Source organism: Ascidia mentula, chromosome 8, assembly GCF_947561715.1.
Source record: "Ascidia mentula chromosome 8, kaAscMent1.1, whole genome shotgun sequence".
Lineage (NCBI taxonomy): Eukaryota > Metazoa > Chordata > Ascidiacea > Phlebobranchia > Ascidiidae > Ascidia > Ascidia mentula.
Genome location: NC_138573.1, coordinates 4,362,931 through 4,381,898, shown reverse-complemented (window position 1 = coordinate 4,381,898; position 18,968 = coordinate 4,362,931). Strand labels below are relative to the sequence as shown.

The 18,968-nt window shown below is 37.8% G+C and overlaps 3 protein-coding genes across 5 annotated transcripts; 1 reads left to right on the top strand and 2 right to left on the bottom strand.

The window, feature by feature from the left end:
* Positions 1–443: 443 nt before the first annotated feature.
* Positions 444–1,506, top strand: LOC145910354 (adenosine 5'-monophosphoramidase HINT1-like). Its single transcript, XM_082997445.1, has 4 exons — positions 444–583; positions 727–855; positions 1,020–1,131; positions 1,201–1,506. Exons 1-4 carry the CDS (start codon positions 491–493, stop codon positions 1,356–1,358), a joined length of 492 nt encoding a protein of 163 aa, XP_082853571.1. The 5' UTR covers positions 444–490; the 3' UTR covers positions 1,359–1,506.
* A 92-nt stretch (positions 1,507–1,598) lies between these two features.
* LOC145910352 (dnaJ homolog subfamily C member 5-like) lies at positions 1,599–7,179 on the bottom strand. 3 transcript variants are annotated; one of them, XM_082997444.1, is made up of 5 exons: positions 6,926–7,179; positions 6,508–6,721; positions 6,120–6,255; positions 5,060–5,169; positions 2,454–2,579 (listed from the first exon to the last, which is right to left on the bottom strand). In XM_082997444.1, exons 1-4 carry the CDS (start codon positions 7,072–7,074, stop codon positions 5,078–5,080), a joined length of 591 nt encoding a protein of 196 aa, XP_082853570.1. In that variant the 5' UTR covers positions 7,075–7,179; the 3' UTR covers positions 2,454–2,579; positions 5,060–5,077. The 3 variants fall into 3 exon arrangements, with proteins under 3 accessions (XP_082853567.1, XP_082853570.1, XP_082853568.1); XM_082997442.1 differs by having other exon boundaries at positions 2,457–2,596; positions 5,071–5,169; XM_082997441.1 differs by lacking the exon at positions 5,060–5,169 and having other exon boundaries at positions 1,599–2,596.
* A 3,193-nt stretch (positions 7,180–10,372) lies between these two features.
* LOC145911149 (neo-calmodulin-like) lies at positions 10,373–12,038 on the bottom strand. The gene is made up of 5 exons (XM_082998401.1): positions 11,778–12,038; positions 11,551–11,648; positions 11,334–11,482; positions 11,040–11,094; positions 10,373–10,843 (listed from the first exon to the last, which is right to left on the bottom strand). Exons 1-5 carry the CDS (start codon positions 11,894–11,896, stop codon positions 10,683–10,685), a joined length of 582 nt encoding a protein of 193 aa, XP_082854527.1. The 5' UTR covers positions 11,897–12,038; the 3' UTR covers positions 10,373–10,682.
* Between the last annotated feature and the right edge of the window lie 6,930 nt (positions 12,039–18,968).

The following is an 18,968-nucleotide window of genomic DNA, read 5'->3' as shown; positions in this document are numbered from 1 at the left end:
TGTGCCCTGGTAAAAATTAACTTGGATTCTTCCAAGTCAGAAGCATACATTATTTTAACTTATATTGAAACTTATAATGTAATAACAGTCAGAAAGCACATTCCACACTATCTATTGATTACATACAACATAATCAGTTTAAATTTCGAGTGGCCTTACAGCATACTGTTCGTTGATCCCACAAATTTGGTTTTAGTTAAGATTTAAATCAAATTTTATCTCAGCAATGTTCATTCATTAGTTACCTTTTCTGTTTCTGTCAGGAAGCTTTAATTTCTGTAAATATGACAGAAGAGATCTATCCACAACCAGAATTTTTGATTTAATTTTGATTTAATTTTGGTTATCTCGTGGTTTTATCGATTTGAACCTAAAAATTTCGCTTGATTTTAAAATTTGTTTTGGTCTCACCGGGTTTATGTTTGGGAAACTCCCTTTTTGTACTTCTGGCAACACAACGACGTAAATTTAGTTTGTTTAAATAAGAATTATGGAAAGATATTCATTCGTTGGTCTGCGTTTAATTACAGCTGTCCATTTTAGTGTTCTCCCTAAGTCGACGGTTGGGAATTTACAGCAGCAAGTAAGTTACTATCTAAAACATTGACTCTACATATACATACGATACGGCCTTCTCAATGCATTGATAGAATAACGTCAATTTTCGGGATTTAATCTTGTTGAGTTTTCATGCACTAACGATTGCAATTGGTTTTGTCTTGTCAGAGATGTAAACATGATGAAGTTTCAAAAGCCAAACAAGCTGCAAGCAGGTTCACAGGTGTAGAGCCCACTATATTTGCCAAGATTATTGATAAGTCCATCCCTGCCAACATTATATACGAAGATGAGAAGGTATCTTTGCATTCAAGCAGAGTATTTCTTTCACCACAATTTGCCTCACATTTAATTTTGCAATTTGTTAAACTTCTAATGATTTTCCTAGTTTAAAATGTCTGATGTGTAATTGTAATATTTAATAACCAAGTTGTTTTTTTGAAACAATTGAAATTATGCAGTGTATAGCATTTCATGATGTCAACCCACAAGCACCAATCCATGTCCTTGTTATCCCAAAGTTGCAAATCCCCCAGTTGAGCAAGGCCAATGATGAAGATGCCCCTCTGCTAGGTACTCTCTGTGTTTATATATTATTCTGCTACAGTGAAATTGAAGATTAATCGCTATGTCCTCTTTCAGGTCATTTGCTAAACACTGCTAGGAAAGTTGCTGATCAGTTGCAATTAAAAAATGGGTATCGGATTGTCATAAATGATGGGGAACAAGGTGCACAGTCGGTGTACCACCTTCATATCCATGTGCTCGGTGGCAGACAGATGAATTGGCCTCCTGGCTAGTTGTTCATAATTAAAGCATTTACAATAGCTTTTTTGTACAGGGTGGTTTAATCATGCTGCTGTTATATACAATTGTTTTTTTTCTTCTATGTATAGATTACCGATAATGCATAAATTTGGTAATTTCGCCATATGTCTCCTGCATTTGCTACAAAAACATTGAGTTTTTGCTCAATAAAATAAAGCTTTTTTGGAAAAAGAAAGCAATTGGTGACGTACAGATAATTGTTTTTACTTGCACATCAATTACCTATGGTAAAACCAGTTACCAACAAAAATGTGCTGGTTCCTGAACAATTAAATGAACACAATTGACATATGTGAACAACACAAAAGTCATACTTAAGAGACAATTTGCATGAAAAAAATGTATGCATTCTTAAAACTGGCAGAAGTATAGGCTTGGTACCGAATTAAAATAGGTCACAATCAGATTTTAACCAAGCAACTTACAAAAACTAAATGTTGACTTTTATTTATGACGGAGAAAATGGAAAACCAAGGTTTTTAGAGATGGAAATATACCAAGCTGTATGAAATTGGTTCGTGCAGTGTAATTAAGGGCAGTGGCTTCAGTGTCTACATGTACACTTTAAAACTGAAACTTAACGTTAAAATAATGGAATATTGATAAAGCTAGTAAGAAAGAATAATTATAAATAAATGTGGGATGATGCTTAGTAAGTATACCATATCTTGACAAGACAATTAACAAAATTTACATTAGCTTTGGGAGTATAGAAAACGGATCCTTAAATTCAAGAAAGAATGTAACATCAAATAAATTCATTTTCTGTACAAGTATATGCATTGGGTCAATGGTAAAATCACAAGATACTTTTGAGTAAGTAAGATCATAATATATTAAATAAAATTCATTCTGATGAAATTGAACCATATCCCCGCTTGTCAACATTAACATGGATCGAAGCTAAAAGCATTTCAATTTTTTTTTTCAACACACCAATGCAATAGTCAGAAAACACATTTCACACTATTTAGTTCAGTCACAGCTAATCTGTGGTAAAATTGAAAAGGCCTTTACAACACGTTGCCCATCACTGGCAAACCAACGATAAATTTCAGCAGACCAATAAGTGCTTAAAAAATTTATGGTCCTGCATCAGTGTACACAGGATACTCAGCACTAGTAAGGGGAACATCTTCTTTGGTAGACAAGGGTGCTTCTGTCGACTGAGGCTGTTTTGTGACAGCATCGTCCTCATCATCATCATCCCCTACAAAACACAGTAAATTGTAAACTAAAATTTCGTTATTTTCATCTTGTACTGTAATTTTATTGTTTTGTCCACAATCAGACAACACAAGCATGAAACCAATCGTAATAAAATTTGGTATTATATATTTTTAGCGTAAATTTATTGTCAATTACAAAAAAAGCTTGATAGCTGGCTATCAATCATATCTTGAGTTTAGCAATCCTTGCATAAACACTGAGCGGAGATTTGGCAAATTATGTTTGTTTTATAAACTTGTGGAGCTAGCTTTAACATGATTGTGCAAAAGATAGACAAATAAATGGCTCTCCTCCCATTCAGTGTTATAAATACAAAATGGAAAAAAAATGTTTCATTTCAAAAATACTTGGTAGTAACTGCAAACAATCCATTGAACAACCGCGGTATTAAAACTATGAAGCATTTGAACACCTACACACAGTTCAAAAAGGGGCGCGGCCATTTTCAATGCCTCACTGCACATGGTGAAGTTAATAGCAGAAGCAAAACAAAACATTGATTTGAATAGGGTATTATTGCACAAAGGCATTTAACATGAGCAAAGGATCAATAAGTAATTAGTAAAGTGAAGTGTGTAAAAGAAGCTATCCAAACTTCATTATTTCAATCTATTAAAAAAGTGGCCTGCAAAGGTAAACAAGACACGCTATTTAACTTTAAGTTTGGCTACACAAAAAGCCTGTTAATCATTGACATACTGAAATAAGAGTGTGGCATATTTGCCATGTATATGTTATTGGAAATTATCCAGCGCACCATGCACATCTCTGCCAACAACAAGGAACCAGCAAACTAACAATTGAACCAAATAATCTAAGTAAAAAGTGTGAGACAGTGATAAATTTCTTTCACAATAGACCATGGGTGGCATGTCGAAGTTTATTTATTATATTATCTAGTACCAGATATATAACATTATTTTATACCAGTTTTTCCTAACGAAGACCTAAATGAGTTCGTGATAGTTGTTTCAGAGTGAATCTTAAAAATTGTTTATTTAATTAGGTTAATGTGTTCAAATTGGTTTTTGTTTAGAAGCAACAAATCCATTATTGATCAGTTTTAAGCTCCCAAGAAGGTGCCACTGTTGCAACCTATCATGTCTCCAGCATTGTTTGTTTTTTTGAGTGCTTGAATATCCTATACTGGGTTGTATTTTAAACCACAATTTAGTAGCATGTAAAGATATTGAAACATTTTTCTAATTAAGATGTAGTAACTGCGAAGTCAAAAACCAAATCAGGTATATTACAAGTTTCGTTACAAATTGAAATACAAAACCAAAGTAAGGATACTTCTATTGTCTATTTAACAACATGAATAGGTCTAATGAAAAGGATGTAAAGGCATTGTGATGTATTGATGCCTAACAAATAGTGTAACACTATATGTCAGTTTCAATGACAAGCCACAAGTGTGTACTGCAGCAACAGACCATTCCAGCAACAAGAAGCTGCAAAAATTCTCCCTAAAGCACTATTAATGTTAAACACAAAAAACATATACTTTAAACAAAATTTGAATTTTAGGAAGACAAGTCTTCCATCCCATATGCTGAATGAAAACATTGTGTAAGCTGCTATTGTTGAGAATTTCCTGTCTGCGACACAACAACTTTTTGTTATACCGGCCCACACAACTTTATCGTTACATCAACATGAAGATTACAATTTTTGTTTGAAAATGCTGTCTCTCTTGCTTTCAAGGATTTATTGTGTTAATATCCATCCATTATATAACAAAGAAATAAGCATTCTAAAACTAAACATTTTTTCATTATATTACATATTATTATGTATGATCAAAACTTTTTAGAAGAGCCTTTGCCACTAAGATGTCACAGACCAATGGGATGTAGTGCCATGCATTACTTCTAATTACAAAACTTTTACAAAAGACATTCAACAATTCATGCAAAACCACCATCATGCATACCAAGCAATCATTCAACACTGCACATTTCTGTTACATTTAAGCCACATCGCAGTTTACAGGACCAATCATAGCCATAAAGGGATATAAAACAATTGTTTGTGGCAGAATTATACAAGGGCAGATACACTACAACCATGCCCCAGATGCTCAAAATGCATTTAGTCATTAACTAGAGCAACTTTTGAATAATTAATGCTTCGGATGAATGCAGGTGCCATGGCAGTTGGCTTGACATGCATTATGCCAGAATTAAAGCTGCCCAAATAAAAACAAATAGTTACCATGTATATTAAATGGGACCAAATGTGTGCTAACCTTTGTCAGTACACATTTTAGTTGTTGTTGTCTAATCTTGCAAACAGAGTGCAAGGATTAGGCACACCACTGGTTTATACACTAGAGCCACCATTTACCGTTTATAATACACTGTACCAGTACACCTACAGCCTGCGTTTAACAATTGTCATAGTAGGTTGTGCTAGTGGGATTAATAAATCCATGCAGCACACAATAGTCACCTAATAGCTATTCTGATGAAGGTGGGGGCCCCAGACTAATTGGCTGGGCACTGATTGGCGTTTTTTCTTCGCTGTGATCAGCGCTGTAATTCGTGCCTCCTGTTTTTGAAAATGAAATCATTCCACTGGCCACAGTACAGGAACAAAAACATGCAACACAACTTGAAACAAAGTTAAACTAAGTGAAAAATGACATCTCAATAGAGTTTTGACAATCATTTTTCACTTTTGGTGCATATGCATTGGCTAGAATCTTTCGGTAGTGACATATTGCTTGGTAAATTACCACATTTTCGTGATTTGTCTTCCTTAAGGTTTAATTATTGAATAATATGTTGCTACTGAAAGACCCCAGGTTTCAGTGTGTAACAATTTTAACAAACTATCTCTGAAATGAAACATCAGTGTTAAATTGAAATTACACTTGTCAACCAAAGACCCAGTATGCATGCATTAGTATTGTCGTTTGCTGTATATGTGACAAAAATTATTCAGTGTGACAAGTATTAGTTTGACAAAGAATACAAACTATATTTCATATATATTGGCAAATGATTCCAAATTATTATGAAGGCATGTAAAAGCTTCTGCAAATTAAATTAGACTATGTTTACCTTTTTATTAGTCAAAAATTGTACAGACAAAAACTTAATTGGAATAAAGGTATATAAACCAGAAACAACCATGACAAAACACAAAATTACATAGTTTGGTTTGAATATATACTAAATCGTTTCTGCACAACAAACCCTGTGTCAGATTTAAAATTTTTGAAGTTTTACTATAAACTTTCATTTCTGCGATCACTTATGTATACCATAGTGTCAGTAAAGCTCACAACAACAAAATCACACTGTTATTGCATGCAAACCATGTGCAGTGATCAAGGTTTAATTGAATTGGTTTAACTATTATTCTCAAAAGAATTGCTATGTTTGATACAAGGCAACACCAATTTCCCAAAAATAAATGCTTCTTGGTCTGGTTTCCGTAGGGCCATTAAATACATGGTGATTTAAAAGATATAAAGTCCAATCATAACAAAAAACCTTCAAGATCCTCCGGCGATACAAATTCATCATCTTCCATTTCTGGTTTACATTTTCCGCAACAAAAGTTAAAACAGCAACAACAGCAGCAGCAACAACAGCACCCCGTAATGATGCAACAAAATCCCATTAAAAACTGTAAAGAAAGATTGTAAACTGTCGATGGAAGATAAAAAGCAACAAAAATTCAATATTATCGAAAAGGAAGTCATGGACAATGCATGAAATCATCAGGTGCAAAAATTAGTATGTATACCACAGCCACTATGTTTCAACAAGAAGTTCCATAATGCATTATCACATATATTTATTCTGTTGAAAGCTTTAATTGTATATGTAAAACTACAAAGTAGTTCAGTACAAAGTAGAAGTTTAATTGCTGTATTACCTTTGCAAAAGGTGACTGCAAGGCAAAATAAGTTTTAACGTTGTCTTCTCCAATCATGTCGGCAAGATACAATCCCATTGATCCATACTGATCGTATATTTCCTTTTTCTTTTCATCTTGAAGAATTTTGTTTGCATTGTTGATTTCTTTAAACTTTTCAGTTGCTTCTGGATTGTTGGGGTTTTTGTCCGGATGATATTTCAAGGCCAATTTCCTAAATTTTTGAGATTTTTCTTGATTTTGCTGATAAAATGTTTAGGGTCAATTTATAAAACTTATAAATTTCTCGAGTTTATGGTATTACCACGCCAAAACCAATAATGTAGTGGTTTTTGCAGTTAGTTCATATTAACTTTACAAGAAAGAACATTGTTAAACATGCGAAAGTTTCAGGAGTTTCATTAAATTTCCAACACACCTGTACTTCTTTTTCACTTCATCCGGGGTGGAACCTTTCTCTAATTCCAGCACCTGGTACAAAGATTCTCCTTTAGTTGAAAGTTTCCTCTGGGGTCCACCAGCTGCATTAGCATCACCAGGGGCCCTTGGGTTTGGTGTGTTGGCCATACTAGATCAAACAGTCATATAACCAAAAAATCCTATTCTTTATGTTGTTTTGCTACTATAGAATTCTCTGCAATGTTTTCCAATCGTACAGCAGGACACTGTTGAACTTATTGTTCAAAAAAATAGGAACTGATTATATTCTGGATGTGACAAGTTGAAAAAATATATTGACACGCCCTTCCATGCAAAAATCAATAGATACCACTAAAAGTCTGCAGGTTAAACGTCTGGGCCTAGATATAATTGCAGTGAATGTCATCCGTACGTACAAAACTCATACAGTATTTTTTTCTGTTCTGAGGTTAATACTCGTTTGAAACTCGAATCGCATTCCTTTGGAAGCTTCGCAAGCGCAACGTTTTTCAGTTCTCTCACAAAGGTTAATTTGTCATGCATGACTACCTTTCTTAAGCACGTGATAGTATTTTTGAAACAAGCAAGAATTTCATTTTTCGTTTTTTTTGTATTTCAACTCAACACAGATTTAAAAAAATAAATGTACATGAAGTAAAGCAGCCAGACGTTTGCAATAATTCTATTGGAACCGCTTGTTGGAGAATCAGTTTGGTTGATGAAAATCACATTATCGTCACCGGCGTCGCCATTTCCGAAACCGCCATCCGGTCTTTCGATTTGCACCTCGAATCCCGAGTTCTTATCCGGATCATAACAACCTGAGACGTAAAATAACACCAATCGCGATTTTTTAATTGTTAATTTTTAGCGACAGTAATCGTTGCGCTTTCGAAATGAACATCAAAGGCTCTGTATGAGATGGGCTTATATGTGTAGGCCAATGGCATAACGTTCCGAAACATTAGATAATAATTTAAGCGACCCTAAAAACAGGCATATATTTTAACTATTTTGTCGCTTTTATAGGAATTATTCAAACTTCTTCTTTGTAACAGGCCTTCATACTTGGTTGAGTTGTGAAGGCTGGACTCAAAGTAGTTGTCCAAGAAAATGTTGTGGTGGTTTCTGGAAGAGGTCGTTTAAACTCTATGACCTTATTTCTTCCCTCGTTGTGGCAAAGCTTTTCTTCGCAAAATTCGGGAAGTTTTTTTGGATTTGCTACTTTACCTGGTGGAAGCTGGTTTCTAAAACAATAAACTCGCTTCCGCTTTAACAAAACATAACAAACAGAATTTTAAATCTTGTTGGAAGTAATATCCACAGTGCCTGGAAATCAAACTTTTCATCTGTTTTTCAAAATTTAATTATAAACCTCGACAAATAGTTACTAAAATGAAAATATTGCTTGCATTTCAATTTACTGTATTCCTCGGGCAGTATTTGTCAGCTCGATTGAACGCCGGTGCATCAAATACTTTGCACTCTCTCTTTGTTTAGTATCTATACAACTCACACTCTAAGGGATGTTCCTTTGCTTCTGGCAGACTTTCCAGGTTCAAAATATTCCCCACAGTCGCTGCAGGTCGGTCCGTAAGTGTAGGGATACATTAACTTTATCGGTGAACCATAGGATAATCTGGTGACCCCGACACTTGTGTAGTCGATGACGTTTCCTCGAGGTGCATAAGCACAGAGGAGTAGTGTCGTGTCCGTCCATTCGATACCGTTTATCTTGTAGATGGGGCAGAACGACGCTTTGCATCCGAGCTTATGCGTGTGCGCCCAAATCACCTTCGTAACATAATGGCATGTGTTTTTTTTACAATATTAATTTGTGTATAATCTTTAATCTTAAACGAAAGTATATTTTTTATAGTGAGTCGCAAGGAGGGCCACTGTTTTGACCTGATACGTCTCCTCAGTAGCTATGGTGTGACTTACAACGATCTTGTCAGCTAAATGGTCACTGTGGCGACTATACAGTCACAATTAACCATTCGATACCAAACTATAGGTGTAACCCGTCGGAAACCAACCAAGGTGGCCAAGCAAAAGCTAAAACCAACAAGAAAATATCTTTGTCTGGGGTCGTTTTATCTGTGATATTTTTCAGAGTTGGTTTCAGCAAGTGTTGTCGCAATTCTGCAGGAAGTGATTTTTATGGAAATGGTGACTTTAACTTTAATTTTTGCTTTAAATTTACGTTATCAAGGGCAATACTTGCCTGGAGAAAATGCTGGCACACAGATTCGCATTCCGCTTCCATATAATTAAAATGTTGCTCCTCTGACATCCAAGCGTTCATCACAACTTCGACAAAATCTGGAGGCAATACTTGCGTTCCCTTCCATGCGAACCAGTTGAAGCCAACCTCGGCATTCAAAACGCTGTGACGCGGAATATCCGTGGTCGGAAGCCCGCTGATGAGAGCATCAAACACGCTGCGTTCTTCGTAAACGCAAGAATTGGTTCTCCTTTCGGCAATCCACGACAATTCATCGTCCCAGGTAAAGAAGCGCATATCCGTAGCGGGAGGGTAAACCTTTCTTCTCGCCTCATTGTGTGCCTCGAGAAGCATCTCGCGGCCCTGCTGTGTGATGGTCACTGGTTTGAAAATTGGCTTAGTTCCATTGCCTGGTGCTTTGGTCCCGGTTGCCGCTGTAGTAGCACTTTCGTTTTTGCACACTGGCAGCTGAACGTATCTTCCATTCTGGAAGCGCCAACGTTTTCGGAACTTCTCTGCGAGTAAACTTGGTTTTGGATATTGTAGTTTCCATTTGAAATCGGACTTCGTTGCCTTGACATACGCTGAGTCTTTCGCTAACTCACTAAGCTCTTTTCGGCTCCCTTCATCATCACTTTCTTTCTTCGTCACACTCGCTAATTTATCTGCTTGCCGTTTTGCGCGAGCCAACGTACACAATGTCGTTCCCTCGACAAATCCACACCACTTTCCATGCCCAGAGCTTTCAATATAATTAGAAAAACCTGCTGAATGCGCCAACGGAATAATCAGAATTACTGATAATAGAAACAGGATTTCGACGTGGTATCTTTCGTTCCCTCGCCAGACTCTATGAAGTTTTAAAGCCTGATGCTGAATAGAGATCTTACAATACTCTGACGTCATGTTGAGACCTTAGCATTATGTGAAGAGGATTTGTTGGCTGCTTATTGCTTCATCTGTGACGCAACAATGCATATTATGTAGTAACATGAGGCCTGCTCATGCCTACTCATTAGACAGTGCAAAATTTTTATTTGGATTTTCGTGTTTGCGGTTTGCCGTGGTTGGTATCGCATACAGTAAATAACTCATCCATGCGGCAAAATCTTAATAGTTTCTCAGCGTGCTTCCGACTTTTTTAAACTAAGCATCGAGGAAAAAATGCAGAAAAGTATGTCGTTGTCATAAATGAAATGTTCAGTCGCACAACAAAAGCAAGAACAACAGAAACTTGTTGTAAAAGTAACGAGTTTGACCCAACTTACAACTATAACTTGTGAACGCCAAGTCAAATATTCGAAACAATGCCAACGAGACAAACACACAACAGACAGCGAGCTAAAAGCAGGCAGCGTTTTTAGCAAGATAGCACCGTGGAAGCTGTTGCTAAAAAAATTAGGCAAAATCTCTTGCTTATTCGCCGAATCATTTGCGTGAAACAAGCTTATGGAAAGCGGAATATTGACTTCAACGAAATCCCCATACTGTCTCAGTACTTTCTTGCTTTTCAATCTCGGCAATTATATCACGTGACGATGTTCAAAAAGTCATCGAAATCCAACCGCTTGTGCTTTGCTCTGTTAGGGAGAAATTCGCAAATCATCTCTTCGACGTCGGCATCGGTGAATTTCAATCGGAGTTCGATTAAAGTTTTGCGGAGGTCGTTTTCGTCGATAAAACCGTCACCTGCACGAAATTAGGTAACTTTTATTTGGATCAAAGACATTGAAACTTGAACTTGACCTTCTATACACAGCATAGGTCTACGACACACGTATGTCTTTAAAAAGGACGCTTAAATAACTGCATCTGCATATGCACCACCAAGTCCAGTAATTTTTTATTTGTCTTACAGAAAAGACGGGGCCTATACAAGACTTACCATTGCAATCAAATCTTCCAAATACTGTTTCCCATTCCTCGTCTGGATCCTCATCCTAAATTAGTACAACTTTTAATTGCAATGAAATTTTACAAATCGCGAAAGTCAATTTGTGTATGAGACAAACATTATATTGCGCACTTAGAGCTTTCACAGAATTCATTTCATTTTCAAAGCGTCATTGCTGTGATAATCAAAGATCGCAGTTTAGGTTGTGCTTATTTCACATGGCTTAAAAAACGAAACTGTGCCCTAACCTCTATGGCATAGGTTCATGATATGACATCACCCCACCTGGCTTATGTGGGATAAAAGGGCGAGAAAATCTTGAAAATTTAGACACCCGGTGGCGCTACGGTCCACCTCCTGCACGAGGTTGTGAATTTCCTCATCTGTTGGATCTTGACCGAGCGCTCTCATCACTATCCCCACCTCTTTTTCGCCTAAATAGGAACACTGCTATACTTATGTGGTTTCAAGCAACCGCCATGTAGGTTGTATAACTCAATACCAATTGCTCCAGTGTCGTTTGGGTCCAAAAGGTAGAACGCCTCCTCGTAAACTTCCAGTAGTTCTTCAGGGAGTTGGTTTGGTCGCAACGACGGAACTCTGCATACATTGTCCGAAATTACAGTAAATGGAAACGTATAAACACTTTATCATTAGAGTGCAAAAAGTATGACATATCAATCACCAACACCGTGCAGTTATTTGGAAGTGGTGAAAAATGTATCGTACCTCATTTTCCAATTTGCATCACCACCGACGCTCATCGTACTGAGAATGCTCACATTGCTGCAATATCGAATTTTATCCCTCAGGCGTCTCTTGTACTGCCTCGCCTTCTCTTGCGCCATATTAGGGCTTTGCGACAAAAAAAATAATCCGCTCGATGGCGCAAGTTACAGTGTATTTCAAAATCACGTTTTCCTACAACTGAAATGAACAGAACACTTTAATAGTATAGTTTCACAACGAATATACACAAATAATGGGAGACCATAGAGGTTTTAAACTTCACATCACAGTGCTGGGATAATACGTCACATATCGCATGCCAAACCTTTTTCTATCTAACCGCTCAATCAGCTTTTCAAAAAATTGCATAATTATAAAAGACTTATGTCCTCCACGTTGTGAACAACACTACCCAAGCAGCAACAGATATTATTCCATTTTGTGTTTTAAATACAACTCTTCCTGCATGAAATGTATCCAACCACCCGACAAAATCAAAAAGATAGATTTTTATTTTTTGAGAATCACGTGCAGGCTAACACATGTGCACTTTTGTCCTGCGCCTGGTAGACTACACGTCGTGGCACACCTCCTTCTAGTTTACCATAATATTACCACTCCAAGTATGTCTCAAATAATATCGCAGTCTTAACTCCGGCGCTTATCAAAGGATCAAAAGGATAACCTTGCTGACGCAGATGTCGAACGCGGTTTTACGGGCTTGCATTGGATTTTGACTATTTTTCTTCCACTTTATTTTCACCGGCTGGTTACGAGAGAAGTCAAGCGTGTAATTGTCTTCGCATCGCCGCCCTTGCGGATATTTATGGCACTTGTTTGAGTTTGAAAGATTGACCCACGAGCATCAGAAACAACCGTACGTGTATCTTGTAACCACAGGTTAACAGCAGACATAGTTTTGTTTACTCTTTGGCACGTTAAAATCAAGCATTTGGTTCCAGGTTTAACAATTTTTTTTGATTTATGTTTTAGAGATGCATGAGCTGAAGGAAACTCCACGAAGATCGTCACCCACGCCCACCTGCGCATACATTACATTACCACAAATAGAGCCGTCTGATCTTTATGCGGACAAAATTATACGTGTGTGGTTTAATGGGTGCAAAAGCTACATATAACTCCACGCATTTGACAACTCAATTTTGTTTTGTGACCGCAAATCTATGGTTTTGAAAAACATAAGGACCAATAAGCACAGAAGTGTTTGAAAGTTTTTTTTTAAATGATTAGTACATTAGCTTTGTTTTTTCTATACCGTATGAGGACAAACCTTCATGGGTACAATATCGCAATGATCAGCGGACAAACAACCTGTTTGCATTGATTTGTGAACACAAAACGATAAACAGTTACATTCCTATCTGTCCCTTAGTATAAACACGGCCAAACAAGTACATTTCCTCACTTGAAACACTCAATAGATACAAAGTACTTCCAAAGTGTTGTGCTTGAAAATTCTATTCTTCGCCTGAACGCTTTCTACGCGATTCTGGACAGAAAAGCGAGACGATTGTCCGAGCTTTGTTGAGTAAACAAACGACGCTTTTCTGTAACAATACTCGCAGACATCTCTCGTGTATTAGTTATTTGCCATCAATTGCCAATACAAATATTTAATCGACCTTTTTCGGCCTTTCAAACGGATGGAATGTCCAGTAACAGTATGAAGCAGTTACGCGTGTAAAACATAAAGCTGTATATAATATGCAGAAGATTCCCTGCAACCTGTTGCTTTTCTTCCACATTTCAACATCACATTTTGGCACTGCCAATTCTACAGTATTAAGGCATCTTTGTATGAGCTGTAAACCTTAACCAACGCTCTTGCCAAAAATTCTCTGCCAGTAAGAAGTTAAATACTCGCCGATCGGTCTGACCAGGCTATGAAACTATGGTCTGGTGCGGGATGACCGAACAATGGCCGGATTCGACGTATGACTAACCTGCGCGACAACCGTCCATCATCGGCGATTGCTAACCACTGTTAAACATTTAGACTAAAAAACCACTGTCACTTTATAAAACATGACATCACGAGCGTTTACGCGATGGCCGCTGTCACGGCAACGCGGTTATCTTATGACAAACTGTATGTGTATGTCCAGAGATCCAACGTTATACCCAGGGGCTTGATAACTGCATGGTGGGCGTTTGTTTCCGAAGTTAAAATAAACTTGCTGACGAAGTGCATCTGAGCGGGACACTACGTCAGTCATCCGGAATATGCATAGGAAGTGACAACAAGCGTTCGCAAACGGTGGAGAAAGTAATAGCGACTCTGTATCTTCATCACTCAAAAAACTTTGAGGCCTTTCAAAACCTGATAAACCGAGCAACAAATAGTTCGTGGTTCTGATTAGTGATTACACGTAGCACAATGTGCCAACCATACATTTTACCAAAATATTCTCTGCAAAAACAACCCGCAATAAAAAACTATTCTTAACTGTGACACAGTACAGGCATAGTTTAGTCGAGCTCATTTTCGAATAAATGACGCATAATTTATTTTGGTTGGGTACTTTAACAATTGCGCTACGTTAAGGCACAACTAAACCGCATCAATCACAGACGTAAAGCGCAAATCGTCTAAACTGGAGCAATGCATGCGTGATAACATAGCAGCTAATTGCACCAGAACAATTAAATCGAACCATGCAGTGCCGGCGACGTTCCATTTAAGGGTCGCAAGTATAATTACAAGAGGTAGTCTCGGTTTAATTGCATCAGCCGATGTAGTTTTGATGAGCCATGTAGGCGATAATTTAAAGTGCCGTACTTGCGTGCACCCAGCTACACTTAAAACTGCGCCAAATCGCCTAATAAGGCAGGCTTAATATGTCCCAAATTTAGATGCTGTTCACACCCGTTTGGTTTTTGTATAATTTTAGCAGCATGTTAGTTTAAATTTGCCGTCATTTAAACAAAACGACACGCACTGACGCAAACGTCAACGTACATCCTACTCACATGAGGCCTAATCGTAGTGTCTGCGTGGTGATGATACGTAAACTCGTTAATTACGACTTTTCACTTACCACACACCAATCTAGCAACTCTTTTGACAGGCAAACACATACGCAACTCTCACACAATAACAGTGTGATTCAAAATAGATGAATCACACTTTGCTGCAAAATAGTTTTTCAAGAATTGTTTTGAACTCCCTGTACAGATATGACACTTAAACTTGGGCAACAATATCAAATGAATCCGCAGCCCGCTTTTGGAAAGCAACTGAATGTAGTTCAGTAAGTACAGACAGATTGCCCAGGGGCTTCACTTGACTGCGTGGAAAGCCACAGATGTGGTTACATTGACGCACAATTCCATGGCTCAACGCTTCCGATTCCACGCATCAACGTGAGTTGTGTAATAAGAAGTCATTGTACTTTGAAGGGAACAACAATTCACTACATCATTCATCCATCGCTTTGCGGTAACCGCTATTGCTTCCACCCAAACTACAGACTTTTCAGAAAGAGCAAAAAGTAGCAAGCTAACCAAACATGCTATATCTGTTGCAGTCAAAGCAGAAGCAGAACAGAAAACAACAACTTTCGGAAAATCACCACTTTTTACATATTTATATTCGCACGCTGTAAAACTTGTTTTGAAGGAAACAGCACCAGCTCTGGAACAAATGCACCAACAATTTGTTATCCATTATCGTAAAAACCCTATTATTGTTTCCATGACAGCTGCAGACCCAACTTTCGAGTTTCCGTGTTTGTCGTCAGAAATTCTCGTACTAATATTGTTTATGCCGCAGAAGATTGCCTCGACTTCACCAATACGAATGTTCAGATAAACGCAGTGATTCCGAAAGGTTACAAAGGTTTTCCCTGAATTGTTTTCACAAAACAAACAAGAACCAGGTGAAGATTGCTATCATAAAATCTGTGACTTTGAGACGAAACTCTTGCTTTTCTGTACACACGCAATTCTAAAGGTTTGAAACCTTCGCAGGTGATGGGTCAATCTTTGACCTCCAGACGTCATGACAATATATAGCTTGAGGCAAATTTTTTCACCAATAAAACACGCTACAACGTTTCGAAATGCTCTAAATATCACCAGCACACTGCACAACAATAAAATAATATTGACCAAATAAATTACACACAAAAGACCAACACATGCATTAAAATTCTGCTAAATCGAAGCATGGTGCAAAGAAAGCCGCAGATGCCTTAAGGTTTGCCCAATTGAGAGACAGAGCCAAGCAAGTCTTGGCCAAAATCAGATCGGAAAGGGACATCGGAAACTAGAGCCAATAATTTGAGAATGCGGAAGGTGGCGTTACTTGAAATTGAGCTGTCACGTCACCGTATCTGCATTCTGATCTCGCTTCGACTTGAATGAGATGATATCGATATCAAGATTGTTCCTTGATATGAAGGGTATCGAAATCCAATAACCGCAGTTTTGAGTCAAGGGTCAAAACACTGTCTAAAAACAACCACGATAACAAACAAAATCACACGATATGGAATCAGTTTTTTGGATCGTTAGGTTTTCGTATCTGACGTGGTGGCCGAATAATGTTGAAAAAAATATTGATTTTTTCATGGTTCCAATAAAAATAAAAACCGCGAGGTCCATGGGGCAATTTACCTCCCTAAAACGACATTCTTCGGGAAAAAAATAGGAACCAAGTCCGCGCAAACACAGCCAAGACGGAAATAAAATATCAATCACAGCCGTTCAAGCGATATCTCCATTTGCTGGAGGACCTCCCCATAGCTATTTAATTCAAGTCGAGCGTGTGTCTATTTACTCAGTTCCATCTCCATAGCATCTTGGCACTCTAGGCTCTATTTAGGTAGAATTTGTAGAATCGAAGAATCCTGTATCTGTTTTTGCCATAGTTTCAATCAAAAGGCACACCATGGGTAATTGGACGAAATAATACCTGCAACACTCTCGTGACAGCATTTTACCACTCATCACATTTCATGGTTGACGTAACTCCTCTGTACAGGGAGGTGTGATTTAATGGCATGACAGACAATTATTCAAGTGCGCTGATACGTAACAAAGAGGGCTTACGGCTTTTATATACATATGTATGTCTGCGCCAACTCGTTCTCACAAACATGATACATGCAAGATCAAAAAACACATAGTATGCATACTAGTGTGGCTCCTGTTGGTTAAATTATATGCCATTGACTTTTATCGTTTTCAAAAACATTTGGAAACGTAGCAATTTACCTCACAAACATAGCCAAAATTGCGCCACGCAGCTTTGAAGATCCAAACAGGTTACCACAAGTTAGTTTGGTGGTAACTATTTACTTCGTACGAGTCCAACACAACAAGCAGCAACATTATTATTGTTGCAAAATATCCTGCAGCAGCAAGCAAAAGGACTAGTAATCATCGGTGTCACCCAGACAACATTCAATGTAAGAACAAAAACTTTTTGACACTAACTTTTAAAACCAGTTAGCACATACCAAATTACAACATTAAAAGGCGCAGTTACACCTTCGTCAGCTCTTAATCCACGTACGTAACAGACAAACACGAGCATAATGACGAACGGCAGTAATGCCTCTCCGCTGTTGTCTGATTGTCGTTCAAACATACATTTCAAGTGGTTGCACTTGTAACCATCAAAGTTGGTGAGTATAAAAACGTGCGTTCACCTGACTGGCAATCATTCAGTAACACTAGTGAGGTGATTATTCAGTTATTTTATAATGGTATAAGACTTACGTTTGCGAAGTGAAAAATGTGCTCAAGCTTATCATTTTTACTGTCGCTTTTTGGATTGAAGAATGTACTTATTACTGCCAAAACCTACGAACAAATAATGAATCCGAATAAGATGCGAGCAAATACTCCCATAAACCTATATACATATACTGTGCTATTGGAAAACATATCACTATATCGCATTTTCTAATCACTGCAGAGTTAGTAAATAAACGACTGGCCTTTGGGCATAACTGCAACTAAATTTAACAATAAATATCGTAGTTGTTACGTTTTTCCAAAACCTTACTTCCTTGTACTGGAATGCTTGCTTAACACGGAACATGCAATATATCAATACAACTGATAACCCAGACCAGGCACATGAATGACACCTCCACGGTTCCTGTGCAATCTATGCACGTGAGGTGAGTGTGCTCTGCCATTTCGTCAGAATCCAGGTTCATTTTTCGAGACAAAGCTGTTCGATCGCGTAGGTCCCAGGAACTAGTAGGGAATACCAGGAAATGCAATTTCACTTGTGCAACGTATCACCCAACACGGGCACTTTAATTCACGGTATGCGCCTTTCCCGCTTATGTTGAAGCCATGCGCGGTTTTGGTCACGCATGACTTGCAATTATCAAGCGTGACTGCTAAACGCCCATAAATGCCGCTTTCGCTTGTACGACTTAATCCAATGAAGTCAAGTAACGCAGACTCCATCTCTTGACAAAGCGATTGATTGATTGATTGATTTCTGATAGATTCAAAGCAGTCATGCACATTAAATATGTGAAGTTGCTTCGATTTACAGTAAAACATACCACATTATTAACACGGTTATATCCAGAAAGCACACTCAATTATAAACAAAGACCTTTGTTATTCTCTTGCATTTCAGCAGCCTAAACCGCATATGATGTGGCAAATATATTAGTTTTATAAAGTAATTTCGGCCTAACTCACCCACTTACCCACCCGCGTGGTGATTCACTTGTGACGTCACAAACTCGCCCTCCTACTTTCTGCTTGATCGATCGTAAACAAATAAAACACGCGTTTTCTCAACAAGCACAACAACAGGACGACGGACGTACCGGTCTCGTTCTTATACGAGTAAGACACTCAGGAGGTTATCCCACTCGAACCAATTTAGGGCACATTGTTGTGTTTGAATGTAGGAGGAATTCTACATTATCGATTTACAAAATATAATTTACAAAAAATTACATAAAAAATGGCTTGCGTGTAGTGGTGACACACGTGTTGTAATTTCATATCGACAAACTTCGTAAGAACAAAACTAAGTGTGACTGCAACCTTTGTAAACATACTTGTTAATAAAGAATGTGACACACCAAAATACAAGTTCCACGAAAACGGTAGGCAGTCTATGACCAAGTAAGCTGCCCTTAGGTAAAGTTCTGTTACAGCTGCTTCTCCGTGACTAAATCACTCAACATT